Source organism: Pipra filicauda, unplaced genomic scaffold (genome assembly GCF_003945595.2).
Source record: "Pipra filicauda isolate LSUMZ 115617 unplaced genomic scaffold, ASM394559v2 scaffold462_size518177_pilon, whole genome shotgun sequence".
Classification (NCBI taxonomy): domain Eukaryota; kingdom Metazoa; phylum Chordata; class Aves; order Passeriformes; family Pipridae; genus Pipra; species Pipra filicauda.
Window position 1 is genome coordinate 59266 of NW_024104601.1, and position 19240 is coordinate 78505.

Sequence of the window (19240 nt, forward strand, 5' to 3'; positions counted from 1 at the left end):
GGACAATGGCAGCACCATCATCCACCCCAGGGAGGCTCAAGCCAACAGACACTTTGTGCGCATCCTCAGGCTCGACAGCTCCTCCAGCATCACCTACCAGCCGTAGGGACCCCAGGGACCCACAGGAAGGCTGAGGGGTGGGAAAGGAGCAGCCCCCTGGGCAGAGGGGTGATGTTTTTCTGGGTTTGTTATTGTTTAATAAAAATTTCCTTTTTTATTCTTCTGTGCTGAGTTTGTGGCCACAGCCCCTCCAGAGGCAGCTGGGGGGAACTTGTGGTGAGGGTGGATTTCTGTAGAGAAACAGAGGGACAAAATAGGAATGGGTCCAGCACTCATTTTGCTCCCTTTTTATAGGTGTGTATATAAAATATATATAGAACTATGTGATACGTAATTAAGTCACCACCATAACAAGGTTGGATACAAACAGCTCAAGATCAAGAGTAAAAATTACTCGGTCCCGATTGTCCCCTCTCAGCCCTGGAGCGGTGATGGCCCTGGCACTTCCCGGTGGGCCATCCTGGCTTCTCCCTCCTCCACAGGGAATGCTGCTGGCTGGGATGGAATTCCTACAGCTTGGTGTGGCGGTGGAAGGCTGGCACGTGCTGGGAGCCACAGGAATGGTGGCTGTGCCATGGGTAGGACCGGTGGCGCAGGGAATTCCTGTAGGAATTGGGGTAGTGCCTGGGGCCGGTGCCCAGTGGCCGGCACAGCTCCGGGGGCTGCGTGGAGCCCACCACCAAGGGGCTGGGAAAGGCCGGGATGACAAAGGGGTTGGCAGAGAGCGCAGGGGCCACAGGCACACCCTGAGTTTTGAGGTGCTCCAGAGGGCTCCCGAAGCTTGGCGGGAAGTGCAGTGCAGCAAAGCTGGGACTGGCCACCACGGCCTTGGGCTTGGCCAGCCCGCGGTGGCCCCCCAGGGGGCTGGAGCCCATGTCCCTGCCCTCGGCCTCCCTGGGGAAGGGGGACACGGCGCCGAATTTGGGGCCAAAGGGCTCCTCGTCATCCTCCTCCTCCTCCTTCTCATGGCCATGCCTGGCCCTGGCAGCGGGTCCGGGTCCGGGGGGCACCCAGGCCTGCACGGCAGCCCCCTGGCTCTCCCACACTTTGCTCCGCAGGTCCTGGGGCTGCTCTGGCTCTGGGAAGGCAGGAGGCGGCTCCAAAAAATCCTTCAGGTTGGAGAAGTACCCCCAGAGCGGATGGGGGGCACTGGGCGGGAGCCCCTCGCTGCGGTAGGCATGGAAGTAGCCGGTGAACACGGCAGGTGCCGGACCCCCATTCTCGGCCCGGGGGCACCCCTGGGTGTCTGTGCCCCCGGGGGATGCGCTGGTGGAAGGTCCCACCTCATTCCTGATGCTCGGAACTGTATCCTGAGCTGAGGGCTCCGGGCTCCTCTCAGGGGCCGGCCGGGGCGGGTTGTGGCTGGTGGTGGCAGCGCTTGGTGCCCACCGGCCCTCGAGGCAGTGGCGTTTGTGGCAGCGCCGGGACTCAGCCTCGCTCACCTGGGCCAGCAGCTTCTTCTTGGCTAGTGGGGACATGATGGGGTGGTTCCCTTTGGAGTAGAAGCTGGAGAAAAGGCACTTGTAGGTCTCGCTATGGGTCTGGCAGGGGCTGGGATGCCCCCCCGAGGGGCTGGGAGTCGGGATTGCCAAGCTGGAGCAGTGGGGTGGCATTGCTGGGATGGATCCCTGGGCCACCCGGCCCCGCTCTGGGATGTCCCGGGTGTCCTCGGTGCCAGCTGCCACCTCCGTTTTCACCTTGTCCGGAGGCGTCTGCAGGCAGAGGGAGTTATTGGGAAGTGGGTGCTGCATCCCGGGATGGGCTCCTGGATCCCCCAACTTCATTCCCCCTTTTCCATTCCCTTTTTCCAACCACCCTCCACTCCCTTTTCCCAGTGATCCACATCCCTCCTTGCTCTTCCCTGCGCACCCCAGTGGGTGAGGGATGGACATGGGGGTCCGAGGCTGTTCCCAAAACTTCCAGAGGAGCCACACACCTGCTCCCTGCCCTTCTCCTTCCTGGCCCTCTTGCTCTTGTCATCCTTGGAGCCCTTGTACTGCTTGCGAGGTTTGCTGGGGGGCAGCGGCTTGTCCTCCTCCCCCTTGAGGTGCCGCACGTAGGGAAGGACCAGCCTGTGGGTGGGGGGGGGGGGGGGGGGGGCACAGTGAGAACTGGCCCTGAGAGGGAGAGCTGAGGCCCAGGAAGGGATAGACACCCCCCCAATCCCCCTTGTGTGCCCACCTCTCATAGTGGCGCCGGGTGCAGGTGGCAGCGCTGGTGCTGCCGGGGCTCCCCCCGAGCTCGTCGTACACGTTCTTCCAGAGCCGGCGCCCTGTCACCTGCACGGGGAGGGAGAGGTGACACCGGGTGCTCAGGGGACAGCCCAGTACCCAGGGGACAGCCATGACACCCAGGGGACAGCCGAGTGTGCACAGGAGATTGTGATGTGCATAGGACATCCGGACACCCCAATGCCCAGGAGACATCCTGACACCCAGGGACATCCTGGCACCCAGGGGACACCAGCACCTCCAGACACCACTTACCAGCTCATAGGCTCCCAACTTCTCCACAGCTTTGTAGATCTTCCAGAGGTTAACTGGCAATAAAGAGGAGAGGCCAAGGGTCAGGGGGACACGGGGGGGTCTCCCTGTCCCCAGGGGATTTGGGGAGTCCATACTCTGCTTGAAGCCGAGGTGGGGGATCCTCTCAATGGGGGTGTGTCGGTCCTTCATGAACTTGTAGAGACTGACCAGAAAAGCCTCCTCCTCCTCCTTCTCCTTCTCCCCTTCCCCCACTGGCTTCTCCTGCTCAGATCCATCCTCGGGACCCAGATCCTCCTGTGGGACACGGGAGGGGGGAAATTTGGGGAAACTGAGGCCGAGCAGCAGCTCCCCCACCCCCTGCCTGGCGATTCAAGCAGCTCTGGGCTCGTTTTTGTCACCCCGGGACAGTGGCCAAGTTGGTCAAAGCTCTGGATCCAGGCAAGAACACGAGGAACAGCTTCCAGGAAAACAGAGGGGCAGGAATTCCTCCTCCCTCCCTCCCACCGCCACCGCCTTTCTCAGCTAAAAATGTGCCCCGTTTGTTTGTTCTACATTTTCCGGAGTTATAAAACTTGTTGCTATTTTTGGGCAAAGCAGCTGCTTGGCTCCCAAGTCCGGCCTTTGATTCTTTTTTAGGTTTTTTTTTGGTGGTGATTCTTCTCTCGATTCATTTAAACTCTTGTGACAGATGCTGGGTTTTAATGGCTCAACTATTTTGAGGCGCTTTTTTTTTGGGGTGGAAGAAAAAGCCGCTGAGGAGGGAGGGGGATCCAGTGCCACAAAATCTAAATGCTGTTTCCTCTTCAGGATAAAAACTAATTATAAAAAGTATTATTTATATGGGACAGTTCATTTTTCCTCTAAAAAATGCCGGTTTAGGTCTGGTTTTCCCCCGCAAGGCTGGAAATTTCACCCTTCTCTTCCTCTTCCTCTCTTTCACTGGCGGCCAAAGCGCTGCTCGCCCTTGTCCCCCCACCAAATTTGGGAGGGTTCAGCACCCCCCTTAAAATCTCGGGGTGAACTCACTGTGGGATTGCTGGTGGTGGCTTCTTGGGGGTCTTGTTGCCCTGGTTGGTTGTTCTCCATGGGGGGGAGTCGTTGGCTTTGAGCTTAGGAGGGTCCTGAGGGGGAAAAAATGGGGTGCGGGGAGTGAGAGACCCCAAACTGTTGCTTTAGGAAGAGGTCCTGAAAAGGAAAAAAAAAGGAGGGGGAAGGGGAGGTGAGACCCCCAAATTGTTGCTGCTCCCATAAAATTAAGGAGAAATCGGGATGATTCGGGTCACGGCGTCACCCGAAATCGGCCACTCGTGGCCTGAAGCTGCTCGCTGACTGCCCCCCCCAATCCAGGCCTCGGTACCCCCCCAATAGTCCCCCCCGCCCACTTTTTGGGGTAAAACCCATGGAAAAACGGCAAAAAAAGGCGCTGCCAACCTGAAGTAAATGAGGCCCGGTCGGGGGGGGATCCAACCCCCCTCTGACTCACCCCTTCCCACGGGACCCCCTCGTGTCCCCGTCCCCCCCCCTGCCGCCCCTGATCGCTCACCCGCCGCGCCTGCACCACGTGACTGGGGCGCGCCCGAGGGGCGGGGCCAACACGCCCCCTCGGCCCCCATTGGGTGGGACCAACTCGCCCCCTCCGCCTATTGGGCGGTCGGGAGGGTCGGCCCCGTCCCCGGCGAGGGGTGTGATGGAACTTGTAGTCCGGAAGCGGCAGCGTCTGCGCGGCCATGGGTGGGTGTGTACATGTGTGTTCTCGTGTGCAGGGTGAACACACGTGCCCAGGCGTGTTTACACGTGCATACAGCTGCCAACATGTCTATGAGTACAGGTGAGTGGTACGTGTCTGTCCTCATGCAGGGTGAACACACGTGGCCAGGTGTGTATATGAGGGCATAGAAGTGCCGATATGTGTGTGCGTGTGAGCACAGGTGAGTGCAGGTAGGTACGTAATGTGTGTCCCCATGTGCAGATGAGCACATACGCGCGTCAGAGTGAACACGTGCCCAGGTGTGTTTACACGAGCACACAAGTGCAAACATGCATGTGAGCACAGGTGAGTACAGGTGTGTGCAGGTGAGCACATACATGTGCAGGTGAGCTACAAGTGAGACACACGTGGGGGGACACACCTCTGCGTGGAGGTGATGTGTGGGTGCTGGTGGGCACCTCTGTGTGTGTGTGTGTGCGTGCGCGCGTGTTCAAGTACAGGTGAAGCTCACACATGTTCACACATGTCCCCCTTCTCGTGCTCCCCGCGATTCCGGCGGTTCCCGGCCGGTTCCCGGCACCGCTGACGCGATTTCCCCCCGCCGGCGGGGATGTCGGGGGTTTGGGGACGAAAAACGGCCGATTCGGGGATGAACATCTCCTGCCGGCGGGAACCATCTGTAACCTACTTGAGCGGGGGAGTTATGGGGTGGAGGTGACTCTAATTACTCAATAATTTGATTAAAATGACAGTTAACGGCGCTTCGGCGGCTCTTTCGCGGCGGCCAAACTCATCCCAAATCCCGCCGCGCTCCGAACCCCTGCGACCCCCCGGAGCGCTTTTGGGGCTCCCTCTCTTTCCCGAAATCCCCCCATTAAGCCGAACTCGTGCTATCCAGGCCCGAATTCCCTGTTGGAGCACGGGGCTGAGCCGGGAATAGCGCGGGAGCGGAGCCAAATCGTGACGGCGGGTGAGTAATGGGGTGAAGTCATCCCTTCCCATCCCGCGGGCACCGGGAGACGAACCCCTGACATCACCCGGCGCGGTGGGAGAGGCTGGAAAAGGGGCTTTGGGGCAGGTGGGGGCGAGCACAGGTTGGGGTCTCCCCGCGTAGTTGGGGGGCACCCCACTTCTATGGGGTTTGGGATTTTGGGATTCCCAGCCGAGTTCGTGGGGTCCCCGCCGGGATGGGGCGAAGCGGGCAGTGGGGCGGGGTGACACGTGGCTCGTGGCGGATGCCGGGACCCCCAACCCCCTACGGGACCCCCGGTACTCACGGAGGGGCTCAGGTCGAGCGGCTCATGGAGCGTGGGAGCCGGTATCGGGAGCGGGACGGAGCGCGGGGATGAGTCAGCCCCGCTCGGGGAAGTGGCGTGTGCGGGGCTGAGGCGGCTCCGCGCGGGCCATTGACTCTTTCCTTACCGGAACGGACGCGCTTTTTGGGGCTCTCACCCCGCGCCACCCCCTGGATGACTAGGCAGGACTTTCCAGCCCCAGGCTCCCCCCCGGAGCCACCCGGGGCTTGGGGACACGGCTGCGTCGCGGTCACTGGACGTGGCCACTTTGGTCCCCTTCCGGGGGGGGGTCCCAGCACCGCGCGGGCGGTGGGTGACACCTCCAGGGATGTCGTCCCTTGTCCCCTCGTTGGGAACCCCAGCTGGGGCTGCTGGAGGGCACCCAGGGGTGCTCAGCCCCATTGCAGCCCCCCGAGAATCCCTCCCCTCTTTCGGCTTGTGAAAGAGTCCCGAAAAATGAGAGAAAAAAAATCCCCCGGTGACTCATTTTGGGCCAAAAAAGCAGAGAAAGCAAAAGCGGGGGGAAATTGGGGGAGGGGGAAGATTTGGCTCCTGTCCCCTCCTCCGGGGCCAGGAAGGGGGTGAAGGATCCGAGGTGACATTAAACCCTCTCATTCCAGGAAGGCTCCCGCCCTCTACGTAAAAATATCAGAATTTAACAAAAATGCGTAAAATAAACAACAAAAGAAACCCTATTCGGGTTTTTATTCCCGGCTCTGGTTTATATTTGGGCAGAATGGGAGGGGGTGTGTCCAGAGATGTGGGAAGGGGGATTTGAGGGTTGTCCCTGCCTCAGTTTCCCCATGATCAGGGTCCAGCCTGCAGGGACTTTCCGTCAGCTCTGGGATGGCTTGGATTTTGGCAATACATTGGATTTCGGAATTACACTGGATTTCAGGAATACATAGAATTTCAGGGTACCAAGGGTAGCTGAGCACCCCTCGGTGGGATCTAGCCCCTTCAGAGCTCCACTCCAACAGGAGCTCCAGGGAAATCTTCTTCCCCAGGGGGATTTTAGGTTTTAATCCTGGAAGAGGTGTTGGAGGAAAAGGGGAATTGTTGGGGTTGGAAGGTGTCGGGAGTGAGAGGAGCCATCGGTGCAATAAAAGGTGTTGGGGCTCAGCCAGGGGGGAACCCTGAGCCAGCTGCCATCCCTAAAGAGGAGGAAAAGGAGGAAGAGGAAAAAGGAGAAGGAAGAAAAGAAAAAGGAAAAGGAGATGGAGGAAGAGGAGAAGGAGATGAAGGGAAAGAAAATGGAAAAGGAGAGGGAGGAGATGGAGGAAAAGGAAATGGAAAAAGAAAAGGAAGAGGAAAAAGAGGAGGATAAGAAGGAAAAAGACAACAGAGAAGGAGATGGAGGGAAAGGAAATGGAAAAGGATGTGGAAAAGGAGAAGGCGGAATAGGAAAAGTAGGAGGAAAAGGTAATTGAGAAGGAAGAGGTGGAGGAAAAGGAAATGGAAAAGAAGGGGAAAATAGCCCAAACCTGCAAGCCCAGCTTCTGAGTCTGTGCTAATTTGGCAGCTCTGGCAGGAGCTTTGGCTGCAGGGAGAGGGTTCCTTATCTCCAGGGATTTGGGGGGGCTTTGGGGCTGGAATGAATCCTCCCCCTGTGGGTTGATGGCCTTGGTGCTGGCAGGGAGCTGCAGCTCCAGCTCCAGTCTGGCACGTGGAACCTGGACCCAAACACGACCTCCAGACCGACTTCCCAGCTTGATCCTGGACCTGCCTCAGCACCAGGAACATCCCTGGTGATCTCAGCTCTTGGTTGACCCTGGTCACCATCTCCAGGCTGGTCCTGCTCCCATTGTTTGGGTACTGGAGGAGGGGTCGAGGCTGGTGATCCAACCACATGATCCCAATGACTCCTGGACCCCCTTTTTTAGGGAGCTGCCCCAACCCTTCTGCCCCCAACCCTCCTGTGTTATTTTAACTCCTTCTGGTTTGGAGACTCCTTCAAAGGCCCATCTGCACAGTGTGGAGCAATTTATTATCTTTAAACACAGTGTAAAAGGTAAATCCTTTCATGGGGTGAACAGGACTGTGGGAGGAACTGGAGATAGGAGTAACAGTCAGTCCAAAAACTAAGAATAACAGACAGGGAAGGACACACAGAGGAACCTTTTGAGACAGACAGAGGAACCTTTTGGGACACACACAGAAGAGCCTGTTGCTGTAGGCACTGGTGGTTCACAGTGAAATGGAGGAACTCCACTACCCATTCCAGGAAAAGCTGATGGATCAGAGATGGCAGGAGCCAGGAAGGCTGAGCCACAACCATCTGTGCAGGTCCTGTGGTCAAGTGGGACATCCCTGACTTAAAAGCCTTCCTGAGGTGCAGAGACCAGTGGGATTTCTCAGCTGGGAGGAGAAACATCTGCCACTGATCAGAGTCCAGAGCTGGGACACTGAGCTCCAGCCTGGGGTCATTCCAGGGGGCTGCTCCACATGTGGCTCAGTTGTCTTGTGTCACCAGGACATCAGACATGTCCTCTGTACCCTCCAGCTTCAGACTCTGGGAATACAAAGGGAAAGCTGAGTTTGACAAAGCCAGACTGTACCCCTCGAAGTCTGAAGGCGTAAAACCCCCACAGGATGAAGGTTCAGAACAACTCCAGCCCCTCCTCAGCAAGGCCAGGGCTGTTGCTTTTTGGGGTTGGACTCTTCTCCAGGGAACAAGGGACAGGAGGACAAGGCCTCAAGCTGTGCCAGGGGAGGTTCAGGTTGAAATTTTTCCGTGGAACAGGTTGTCAGGCATTGGAAGGGGCTGCCCAGGGAGGTGGTGGAGTCTCCATCCCTGGAGGTGTCAAAGGAACACCTCACTTGGTGGTGGCACTCAGTGCTCTGGGCTGGTTGGGATGGTGGAGATCAGTCAAAGACTGGACTCTGTGATCTTGGAGGTCTTTTCCAACCTCAGTAATTCTGGGATTCTATTCCATGACTGGGAACCTGGAACACTCACAACACTTGAAACAACTCTGAGGAGCAAAGTGCTGCCAGACCCAAGGACAGGGAAGGACTGAGAGCAACCAGCTGGGAATGCTGGTGTTCCCAGCCCATCAGTGTCCACTGTGGGCATGGGAAAAGTCCAGAAATCCTGATTCAGGAAGCGGTCCTGCCCCAGGTGTGCACTCACCTTCTCATTTGCCAAGTGCAGGAGGCACATGAAGGCCAAGGGCACGGACAGGTTGGTTGCCATGGCAGCAGGAAGCCTATGGAACGGAAGGGAGACCAAGATTAGGATGGACAGAGCACAGAGATCAGCTCCTCCCTAGGGATCTGCTTTTTTCCACTTTCCCCTTCCGCTGCTGAGCTGGATGAACCCACAGCTCCCCCAGGAAAACCTGGAGCAAGAGAAGGGCTGTGACAGACACAGAGGGGGCTGTTCTTGCCCAAACTTCACTAAAGTCTGTCCTATCTTCAGTCCAACCTGGTTTAGAGTCTCTACCTGTGCAGCAGGTCCTCTGTGATGTTGCTCAGCTTCTTCTCTCCTGCCACCACTGACGCGTCCTTCTCTTTCTCAGCATCTTCTACCTACTCAGCAAAAATCAGAGACAAAGTCTGCTCCCCAAAATCCAGATACAATCCCCTGCAAGTCACACTTGGTCTGTACCACCAACCCATGGGAACAAGAAAGGGATTGCTGATAAACCTGCACAATTCCCTCAGGACACTTCCTGAGGAATCCAGCTCCTCCTGCACTCACCTCTCCCACTGTCCCTTTCTTCTGCCCATCAGTCAACAGCTGCCACATGTTTTCCTTCAGCCTCCTCATGTCCATTTTCTTGGCAGTCTTTGCATATTGAATTTCAATTTTATTGATCTGAGGGAAGGACAGGCAGGGTAAGTGGAGATCACTGGGATCACAGGGATAACCAAGGCATGGTTCCCTTGGGAATGGCCTTTGGTGTTTAATTCCCTCCTCTTACATGAAGGATCAGCTGGGAATAAAGTATCCAGCAGCAAACCCAGGAGACCCTGCACCAGGGAAAGCTGTCTCGGAATCTCTAATCCTGAGACAACTTTCAAGAAATGTTTAATTTTAAGAAATATTTAATTTTAAGGAACTTTCAATTTTAAGAAACTTTGACAGAATCACAGAATCAACTAGATTCTAGTTCTGTCTTTTAATTTTAAGAAACTTCTAATTTTAACTTTTAATTTTTTAATTTAAACAGCTTTTAATTTTTAGAAATTCAAAAATTTCTGAGTGTTGGGAGTAGCCCCCAGTGCTCACCTTCTGGGGCTCAGCGATGAGGTTCAGCTCCCCGTACGTGGTGACGTCCACCCTGTTGAGCTGCAGCCCCTGGGGATTGAACTCCTCTGTCTGACCCAGGAACTCAGAAGGGTTATTGTCATCGTCACTGTCTGCGACCTGGACAGGAGACACAGCAGTGACACCACCAAGAGACATCCCTGAGGAGCCTCTCCACGGTGGCAATTCCTGCCCACATTCTCCACAGAACAGGGTCTTATTCAGCCTCTCTAAGGCTGAATCTAGAGAGAAGAATATCAAAAACATGTCCTGCGTTCTGGGAGTGTCCAAGGTCAGGTTGGACGGGGCTTGGAGCAACCTGGGATAGTGGAAGGTGTCCCTGCCCCTGGCAGGGGGTGGCACTGGATGACCTTTAAAGTCCCTTCCAACCCAAACCATTCCATGTTCTTGCCCATCTCTGGCAGCTCCAGCTCCATCCCACCAGCAGCACTGGGGGTCTCAGACCCTCATCAGACCCACCCCAGAGGCAGCTGAAATACTTGGGTTTAAACTGTTGGTTCAATGGATTTAAACTGACAGGGAGTGGGTTGAGATGGGATATTGGGAAGGGATTCTTCGCTGGGAGGGTGTGGGAGGGGCTGGGATGGAATTCCCAGAGGAGCTGTGGCTGCCCCATCCCTGGCAGTGTCCAAGGCCAGGCTGGAGCAACTGGTGAAGAGGAAGGTGTCCCTGCCCATGGCAGGGAGTGGAACTGGATGGGCTTTAGGGTCCCTTCCCACCCAAACCATTCTGGGATCCCATAATACATGGAAAAACAAGGAGAGGAGGGCTCTGCTGCCAGAGTGGGACCAGCCAGGACTTGTGACAACCACCACCTGGCAGAAAGCTGAAGCTTTAAGAGAAATCAACTTCAACTGGAGCTTGGAAGGGCTGGGAGGAAAACTCCCTGTGCAGAGCTCAGTGCAGAGGTGAGACATGGAATTTATTCCCACTTCGGGGCCTGGAAAAGCCTGGAATGGGGTTTCTGCAGCAGGTGCAAACACCAAAGGCAAAGTTCAGGTGATGTCAGTGAGGGGATGGGATGGGCACAGAGACTCTACAGCTCCACTTCCTTTTCACTAGTAATTAATTCTGGACATGGATTATCCCTAAATCATTCCCATCATGTATCAAACAGAAAAAAGACTTTCTTGCTCTTTACCTGTAGGGCAGGGCAGAAGTTGGAGGTGTCATTGGGGTTGTTGTAGTCATAGTCCCCAATCTCAGCTTCGTTCTCCAAGGGGGTGACTGGCTCCGATGTCCTGTTGAGCTACAGGGACAGACCAGGGAAGGAAAAATATTAAATATTTCCCCAAGCAATGCCTGTGTCATGTTCCTTCATCCCCTTCTAGCTCTTCCTCCTCCTCACACACCTCCAGCAACCCCCTACAACAGCCTCGGCATCCACAGTGGGTCAGCTCCGTGTCACACACTGGCCCATCCCCAACCCTGAGGAGCATTCCAAAAGACTCCCAGGATTTCAAGAATTTTGGAGATTTTGAGCCTGGACTTATTGCTGAGAGGACTTCAGAGAAGGCTCTTACCTTAACAAGTGGTTTGAGGAACAGCTGGAGCATGTTCTGAGGGTTATAGGTGAAGTCTGTGGGGAGCGTGGTGCTTCTCACATTCTGTCTTTCCAGGATGGATTTGGCCAGAGTTACAGATGCCTGGGAAAGGGGTGGAAGATGCCATCAGGCAGGAGCTTTTCATGCACAAATAAGTGCTTTGAACACAGGTCTTTGTCTAAAAGGGGGCAAGGTCTGGGATGCCTCCAAGGAGGAATTCCACAATGGGTTCAGCTGGTGCATCCAGTAGCTTCCATTCAGCACCCTGGACACCTAGTTGTAAACCAGGTGTAAACCAGGAAGGGTGTAAACCAGGAAGAATCCAGCAAAATGGAGAGCAGGAAGAGGCAGGAACTCAGCAGGTACCTTGGTCTTACGGAAATAGGCTTCAAAGTCAACATTCTCATCAAAGTCCAGCTCAAACACTTTCTTTACATTCCTTTTCCTGGTCTCCTTTTCAGAGTTGGCATTGGCTGCAGAAAGGAAGTGAAGTGTCAGTGCTTGGTGACAGAGCCAGGACAAGCAGCTCACTCCCAACCTGAGCATCTGCTCCACACAGATCCACCCACAAGGATGGATCCCACCCTTTGTTTTGGGAAAGCAATGTGTTGTTGTCACCTTCATGTTTTACAGGGATCAGCATCTTTTTATGGAAGCAGAAAGTCTAATTTAGTCTTAATGGCCTTAAGCTGAAGGAGGGTGGGTTTAGATGGGATATTGGGAAGGAATTCCTCTCTGTGAGGGGCTGGGATGGAATTCCTAGAGAAGCTGTGGCTGCCCCATCCCTGGAAGTGTCCACAGCCAGGTTGGACGGGGCTTGGAGCAACCTGGTCTGGTGGAAGGTGTCCCTGCCCATGGAATTGGATGGGCTTTGAGCTCCCTTCCAGCCCAACTCATTCCATGATTCCCTGATCTCTGGGGTGAGCAGGACCTGGCAGCAGCTGCTGTCCCCAAATACCTACATGTGTGGCGAGGTTTGAAGCGCCAGTGCTGGGGGCCAGCCCACATGGACAGAGTGCGGGGACTGAAGTAGGAATATTCCCCTGGATTCATGGAGAGGTGAAGGCACATGGTCTCAACATCTCCCTCTCCAAAAAGAGCCCCGTCAGTCCTGGAAAGAGCATATGTGCACTCAGTGAAACCATTCCTTTGGCACTCCTGAGGGCATTGAATACCCAGGGCAGCTCTGGACAGACGTTCCCGTTCACTGTGCCAGCAGGGAAGGACTCCTGGTCTCTAACCAGAGCTGGGGGTGTTGCAATGTCTTAAATCTGTGAGGCTGCTGCAAAAAAAGAGGTGGATTTGACAACGATCCCCTTGGAAGGCAGAGATATTCCCATAACACATCCCTGGATTTACCCAGAACTGGAGGAGGAAGCAGGGAACAAAAGATTCCCCAGAGAGCTGCCAAAAGTTGTGAGTTGCCATCAAAGCAAAGCTATGGATTTTCAGCGAGCACTCACCTCTTGCTCTGGTTCTGGCTGATTGTTCCAAAGGAGTTGATGTTATCTGTGATATCCTCAAGCTTTTTTGCTGCTCTGCTCCCAGGGGAATCCGAGTGGAAGTCATCCTCTGGCAGGAGGGGAGCACAGCCCTCCCCATCACTCTCCACCTCCGCGTTGGGGTCAAACACGTGCTCACTCTTCTTAAATTTATCCAGCAGGGCCAACACTGACTGAGAGAAGAAGGAACTCAGGAAGGTATTTGAAGCTAAGGAAGCTTCAGCTTAATGGCCTTGAGCTGAAGGAGGGTGGATTTAGACAGGATATTGGGAAGGGATTCTTCCCTGGGAGGGTGGTGAGGAGCAGGGATGGAATTCCCAGAGAAGTTGTGGCTGCCCCATCCCTGGGAGTGTCCAAGGCCAGGTTGGACAGGGATGGAGCAACCTGGGATAGTGAAAGGTGTCCCTGCCCATGGCAGGGGTTGGGACTGGATGGGCTTTAAGGTCCCTTCCAACCCAAACCAGTCTGGGATTCTATGATTCCATGAAAAAGCAGGATAGCAGCAGCCCTGCAGCACAACCTCCCCCTGTGTATCTCGGAGGTGAGAACTCAGGTATCCCACCTGGCCCAGTTATCCCACCCAGCACAGAGCCATCCAACCTACCTCCTCATGGGACTCCTCATCCCACTTTGTGAACTGGAAACCAGCCAGGGAAGAGCAAATGGGACGTTTCTCAACACACTGAGCCAGCAGGGCTGGAGACAGGGAGGGCAATGGGGAGGGATTAGACTCAGGATCCAAAACCAGCACCTAAAACTAGTGCCAGGCATGATTTCTTAATTAATTAATCTTAAAGTCACGTATGTGGGCAGCTCTTCTTCTATGCAGAGTTCATTTATAAGGGATATTTCAGTTCCCACCCTAACTCCAGGGTGGGAATAACTCTGGGAATCTTGTCAGAGCAGCTGGGGCTGGTCCTATATCCAGGCTCAACACACTCTGAGAAGGTCAGTCCTTAGCCTGGAGCACTAATCCCAAGTCCTGCAAAGCTCAGACCAGCATCTGCTGTGCCAGATGTGCCAGAGGTTGGGTGACAGGTCAAGTTCTAAAACCTACAGAGGTCCTGGTTTTCCAGCAGCTGCTCCCAACTGGGCCAGGATCAGAGCACTGGTGCCCCAGGACAGCCAAGCAGTGACCAAAGCACAGCTCAAGGCAACTGAGACTAAAATGAGCTCACTTGGGAGATGAAAAGCATAGAAAGGTCTGGATAAGCCCAACACCCACACTTTAAACCCATCATTTTCACGGGATCTGAGTTTGGCAGCGAGAGAGTCTCCGAGGAAGGGAGAGGGACAATCCTGGACTCAAACTGGAGCTCGCTGTGGAAGTTCTGGGAGCGCAGACGAGTGAGGAAAATCCCAGCAGTGCTGCATTCATCAAAGGATGCTGCTGCTTTCTGGAACATGGGATCCACCTGCAGGTGTGGAGGGAAGTGGATAATGACCCCAAACATCTCCTCCCCATCCCTGGAAGTGTCCAAGGTCAGGTAGGACAGGGTTTGGAGCAACCTGGGATAGTGGAAGGTGTCCCTACCCATGGCAGAGGGTGGAATTGGTTGATCTTTAAGATCCCTTCCCACCCAAACCATCCCATAATTCATGATCTTTTCAAGTAAGGAAAGAGCCCTCCCAGCTCCCTTTCAGACCTGACTGGACACAACTCTGCTGCAGCAGCACAATCCAGACATGTACGTGACTGTCAGAGCCCAAGAGAGGAATGAACAAGAAGAAAAACAGAGATGAGGAAGATGAGGTGACAACCCCCTTCCTCCTACACACAGCTGCTCCAGCAGCCTCCCCCAAAACCCACCTTCCACCTGCGATTGGCCTCTGACACATTGATGTTGTTCAAATTCTGCTCGATAGTTTTGAAGGACTGTTTTTTCTTTGGCTGAACTTTCTTGACGGCCTCAGGAGCTGAACTGTCTTCTGAAAGGGAAAGAAGAACAAATGACACTTAGAAAACTTGCTAAAATACCCCAAGGAGGGATAGAACAACTTTGAGTTCAATTTGTACAACAAATACACAATGAAGTTGCTCAGTCAGTGATTTATTAGCATAAACCACCAATGTTTCACTGCCTGGATGCTGTTTTGCTTTTTATCAACTCTACCTGGTCACAAATTGCCTCTATTTGGCCACAAATTGCCTCTATTTGGCACATTTATTTCAAAGCAAAGGACAGCAAAGCATGAGGCCCTTCATTGTTACTGGTTCAGATCAGACCAACTGCGGTTTGTGTCTAAATCTAAATCCCTGGACTAAACCACTGAATTCAGGACTGAGCAACAGATGCAGATCCTCATCCCAACCCTCCCTAAACAAACACCCGGGGAAATCAATTTGGGACCTCCCAGACCTTGAAAATTTAATTCTAAAGCGCTTTGAAATTCCCTGAGCACTGAGGTTCCTTTTGTTCCCAGGTGGAAAAGCAGCAGCTTAACAGGAAAATGAGGGAATTGCCCACCTTCCCCTGGGCTGTCCAGGCCCTTGGCAGGTGCTGAGTCCTTGCCCAAGCCCCCAAGGACTTTGTAGGTGTCTGCATAGACCGTGTCCACACGCACAGAGTAGATCTTGGCACTGGCATCCAACGTTCCAGCTGCGACCTGACAGCAGGGACAGGGAATTCTCAGTTGGAAAGGGAAAAGTCTCATCTATAAGATACAAGACTGAGCTCCTGAATGCTCTGCATCACAAGAAAAACTGTGAACAGTTGGAAAAGGATTTATTCTAAAAGCTAATGGCCCCCCAGCAGGAGCCAGGGTGTGTTTTCCCCACAGTTTGCTTCATCTTTTGGGATCACACAGAAAAATGCTTAAAAAGTTGCCAAGATTAAGCAATGGGGAGAAGCAAAACTCTCTCCTCCATTTCCCCTTCATGCCTTTTTTAGGGTCACCCCATTGGTATCGTTCTGTTTTCCCAGATTATGAACTCCAGAGGTGAAGAAACAGGAGATACCAAGTTCCTTTTTTGATCACAGACTTCCCCCTGGAAGGTGGAAAATCCCCCAATAAAATCCTGTGCAGCCTTTCCCAGCCTTTCTTCATCCCATCAAACACAACCAGCTCATTCAGAGGTTCCTTGAGGCCACATCAAAAGTTCAGCCATTTATTCCTTCATCCAAGAACCCAGTTTTCCCTCCCAGCATCAGTCAACTATTAAAGTTTGTCTTTTCCTTGGCAAGTTCTTATTCTGATCCATTCCTAGATCAAAATCAGACCAGCACTAACTTCCTTTCTTTTCCAGCCTTATTTTTTTCCTGGCTTTAACACTCAATATTAACAAACCTTACTTTTAAGCAAGATTTCCTTTAGAAGGACCATAACTGAGAGAATTCAGACATTAATTTCTGTGGTACAAAAGGATTATTCACAGCCTTAAACTCCTGCAACAAGTGAATGTGCTGCCTCTCCCAGATATTTTTGGTGGCAGTAACAGGCTCAGCTACCTGAGCATTATTTGAGGGTTGATATTAGCTGGGTTAAATCCAAATGGAAATAAAGCACCAGATGGAAATAAACTCCTCTCACCTTGAAGCTTGTGAGCTCAGAGTTCTTCTGCTTCAGGATCTCAGTCATGTAGTCGATGAGATGTAAACCAAAGGCGTTTCTCGAGGTGATTTTCTGGAACAAAGCACAGCTTGGGACCAATCCCCGGGCCAAGGACACCCCTCACCCTGCCTGGACCCCCAGCTCAGGGGGGGATTTAGGGCAGGGCCAAGGGGACATGGGCTGTAAGGTGTGTTAGTGATGGGAGGGCACCAACAGGCCCATGGTTGGCCCAGGGAAGAGGAATAGGAGGACAGTGGAGAGACAGGCAGAGAAGAACCTTCTGAAATTCAATAGGGCAAATGCAGGTCCTGCACCTGGGGAGGAACAACCCCAGGCAGCAGCACAGGCTGGGGGGGGGGGGACTTGAGGGTCCTTGTGGACAGGTCTTCCCTGACCAGCAGTGAGCCCTTGGTCCCTTCCAACCTTAGACATTCTGTATTTCTGTGGTTCTGTGACTTGTGCCTTTCTAGGACAAACTGTGAATATGTCACTGTAATTTGAGATATTCCAGAACCACTTGGACACAATCCTGTTCCATGTGCTCTGGGAAGGCCCTGCTGGAGCAGCAAGGTTGGACCCACCGACCCATCCTGTGATTCCATATGATGCCTCAGAGCTTTTTGGTTTTCTTAACTTTTGTAGATTTTAGAAGCTGTGTAGTGAATGTAGATTTTAATGTAGCTGTAGTTAGCTCACCCTTTAGCACAGTAGTTTACACATTTACCCCACCCTGTTTCCCCATTCCATATCAACCCCTCTGAATTCCGTTAGCATGTTTAGACTTCCCTCAAGGTAGGCCTTCATTCTGTTTAAGAACATCTGCACCCTGGTTTGAACAAGATACTCCACAGACACAACGACCTTCAAGCCCAGAACTTTGGAGGAGCTCCAAGGACTGGATGTGCTTTGAGGAAGATGAAGACAAGGAAGAGGGGGTCCCAGAGCCCCCTGCCTCAATTTCCAGAGGGGTGTGCCGGGAGGAGGATCTGGGGGGTGGACAGATCTGGGATTGGTTGAGATAATACCTTAAATTGTGGAACCCCGTGGACACGGCAGGCGTGTCATATGTATTCACTGGGCCTCAGGCCTGAAATTAAAGGACCTACTCTCTTTATCTTGTCTTATCCACTAATTGGCTGGAGTCCTTTTTTTCTGCGGTCTCTTAAGGCAACACATGAATAACCATGCAAGGCCCAAGGCTTTTAAATCCCCCTCCAACCTTGCAGCCAGGGGGATTTAACCTCCAGAGTGAGTATTTAAGGACCGGTTCCGATGCCCTGGGACTCACGTTTTCCGTGGAGAGGCGGATGCAGGTGCTGTAGTGCTCCGAGATCTGCACGTTGCTCCACTGCGGGAGCTGCCAGCCCTCCTGCCTGCGGGACACACGGAGGGGTCACGGGGCTGAGAATCACAGCATCACTGAGGTTGGAAAAGATCTCTGAGATCATCAAATCCAACCTGTGACCCAACACCACCTTGTCATGCAGACCACGGCACCGAGTGCCACATCCAGTCTCTTCTTAGAAAACACCTCTAGGGACGGCGACTCCACCACCTCCCTGGGCAGCCCATTCCAATGTCTGATCACTGCCTCTGTAAAGAATTTCTTCCTAATGTCCAACCTAAACCTGCCCTGGCGCAGCTTGAGACTGTGCCCTCTTGTCCTGGGAGAAGAGTCCGACCCCCCCGCGGCTCCACCCTCCTGTCAGGCAGCACCGACCGTACCTGGGCGCGGGGGAGCCGAGGCCCAGCGAGAAGTCGGCGGCCCTGGAGCGCCGGCGCTGCCGCCGCTCGCGCTCATCGTCGTTGCCGGGGCACTCGGCCAGCACGGGGGTGCCGGCGCTGCCCAGGGCCCGCGGGGCCGGAGAGGCTGCGGCGGCGCAGCGCGGGGTGCGGGCGGTCATCGTCCTGGGAGAGGGATCGAGCGGGTCCGAACCCCAGTCCCGGCGGCATCGAACCGGGACCGCCCCGCGATCAAACGCGGCCCTGGGCCCCGCCCACCGCCATGGCCGCGCCCGCCCTCCCCGCGCGCGCGCCCCTAGGGGCCAATCAGCGCGCAGTCCGCCCCGCCCCGCCGGCCAATCAGCGCGTGGACCGCCCCGCGGTTTGAACGGCGGCGCGCGCTGCGCGTGCGATAACGGCCGGGGCTGGGGGAAGAGCGGGGGGTGGAGGATCCGCTCCGAGAGACCCCCCGGGGGGGACCTCCGGGTACGATCACCCTGATTTTCCGGTCCTGGGTTGGGCTGTGAGGGGTGTCACCCAACGCCGCGGGTGCCCCGGACCCGCCCGCACCGGCAAAGGCCGCCTGAGAGGAGGAGAAAGAGGAGGAGAAAGAGGAGGAAGAGGAGCAGCCAGAGCTGCTCCACTTATCACAGAATCCTAGAATCCCTGAAGTTGGAAAAGAGCTCTGGGATCATCAAGTCCAACTTGTGACCGATTCCCACCTTGTCACCCAGACCAGAGCACTGAGTGCCACCTCCAGTCGTTCCCTGGATACCTCCAGGGATGGGGACCCTACCACCTCCCTGGGCAGCCCCTTCCAATGCCTGATCACCCTTTCCAGGAAGAAATTCCTCCTGATGTCCATCTCATGAAGCCATCTCGTGTGTTCACGGGAGGTTGGGACACTGGTACAGGTTGCCCAGAGAATCTGTGGCTGCCCCTGGACCCCTGGCAGCATCCAAGGCCAGGTTGGATGGGGCTTGGAGCAACCTGGGATGATGGAAGGTGTCCCTGCCCATGGCAAGGGGTGGGACTGGATGGGCTTTCAAGATCCCTTCCAACCCAAACCATTCCATGATTCCATGACTCTGGGGAGCC

At 54.5% G+C, this 19240-nt stretch overlaps 2 protein-coding genes across 4 annotated transcripts; both read right to left on the minus strand.

Moving 5' to 3' along the window:
• Window positions 1–332: 332 nt before the first annotated feature.
• On the minus strand, window positions 333–5612 carry ARID5A (AT-rich interaction domain 5A). 3 transcript variants are annotated; one of them, XM_027746728.2, is made up of 7 exons: window positions 5532–5573; window positions 3573–3731; window positions 2681–2840; window positions 2547–2599; window positions 2242–2339; window positions 1997–2132; window positions 333–1772 (listed from the first exon to the last, which is right to left on the minus strand). In XM_027746728.2, the coding sequence occupies exons 2-7, from the start codon at window positions 3630–3632 to the stop codon at window positions 570–572; spliced, it is 1710 nt and encodes a 569-aa protein (XP_027602529.1). In that variant the 5' UTR covers window positions 3633–3731; window positions 5532–5573; the 3' UTR covers window positions 333–569. The 3 variants fall into 3 exon arrangements, with proteins under 3 accessions (XP_027602529.1, XP_039242014.1, XP_039242013.1); XM_039386080.1 differs by having other exon boundaries at window positions 2242–2599; window positions 3573–3667; window positions 5532–5612; XM_039386079.1 differs by having other exon boundaries at window positions 2242–2599.
• A 1903-nt stretch (window positions 5613–7515) lies between these two features.
• On the minus strand, window positions 7516–18411 carry NCAPH (non-SMC condensin I complex subunit H). Its single transcript, XM_027746726.2, has 17 exons — window positions 18146–18411; window positions 17709–17793; window positions 16400–16492; window positions 15337–15475; window positions 14679–14797; window positions 14094–14283; window positions 13473–13564; window positions 12830–13041; window positions 12329–12477; window positions 11733–11839; window positions 11346–11468; window positions 10964–11071; window positions 9784–9921; window positions 9253–9369; window positions 8995–9080; window positions 8683–8758; window positions 7516–8061 (listed from the first exon to the last, which is right to left on the minus strand). The coding sequence occupies exons 1-17, from the start codon at window positions 18322–18324 to the stop codon at window positions 8002–8004; spliced, it is 2073 nt and encodes a 690-aa protein (XP_027602527.1). The 5' UTR covers window positions 18325–18411; the 3' UTR covers window positions 7516–8001.
• Between the last annotated feature and the right edge of the window lie 829 nt (window positions 18412–19240).

What these genes read in the sequence shown, in the direction of transcription:
- ARID5A (XM_039386080.1), bottom strand. Translation starts at nt 3,632, where the DNA reads ATGGAGAACAACCAACCAGGGCAACAAGACCCCCAAGAAGCCACCACC. An exon ending in CCACCACCAGCAATCCCACA is followed by an intron (nt 2,841 to 3,572) that starts GTGAGTTCACCC and finishes CGTGTCCCACAG; the next exon opens with GAGGATCTGGGTCCCGAGGA. An exon ending in ACCCGGCGCCACTATGAGAG is followed by an intron (nt 2,133 to 2,241) that starts GTGGGCACACAA and finishes CCCCACCCACAG; the next exon opens with GCTGGTCCTTCCCTACGTGC.
- NCAPH (XM_027746726.2), bottom strand. Translation starts at nt 18,324, where the DNA reads ATGACCGCCCGCACCCCGCGCTGCGCCGCCGCAGCCTCTCCGGCCCCG. An exon ending in GAAAATGATGGGTTTAAAGT is followed by an intron (nt 13,565 to 14,093) that starts GTGGGTGTTGGG and finishes CCCTGTCTCCAG; the next exon opens with CCCTGCTGGCTCAGTGTGTT. An exon ending in TGCACTTGGCAAATGAGAAG is followed by an intron (nt 8,062 to 8,682) that starts GTGAGTGCACAC and finishes TTGTATTCCCAG; the next exon opens with AGTCTGAAGCTGGAGGGTAC.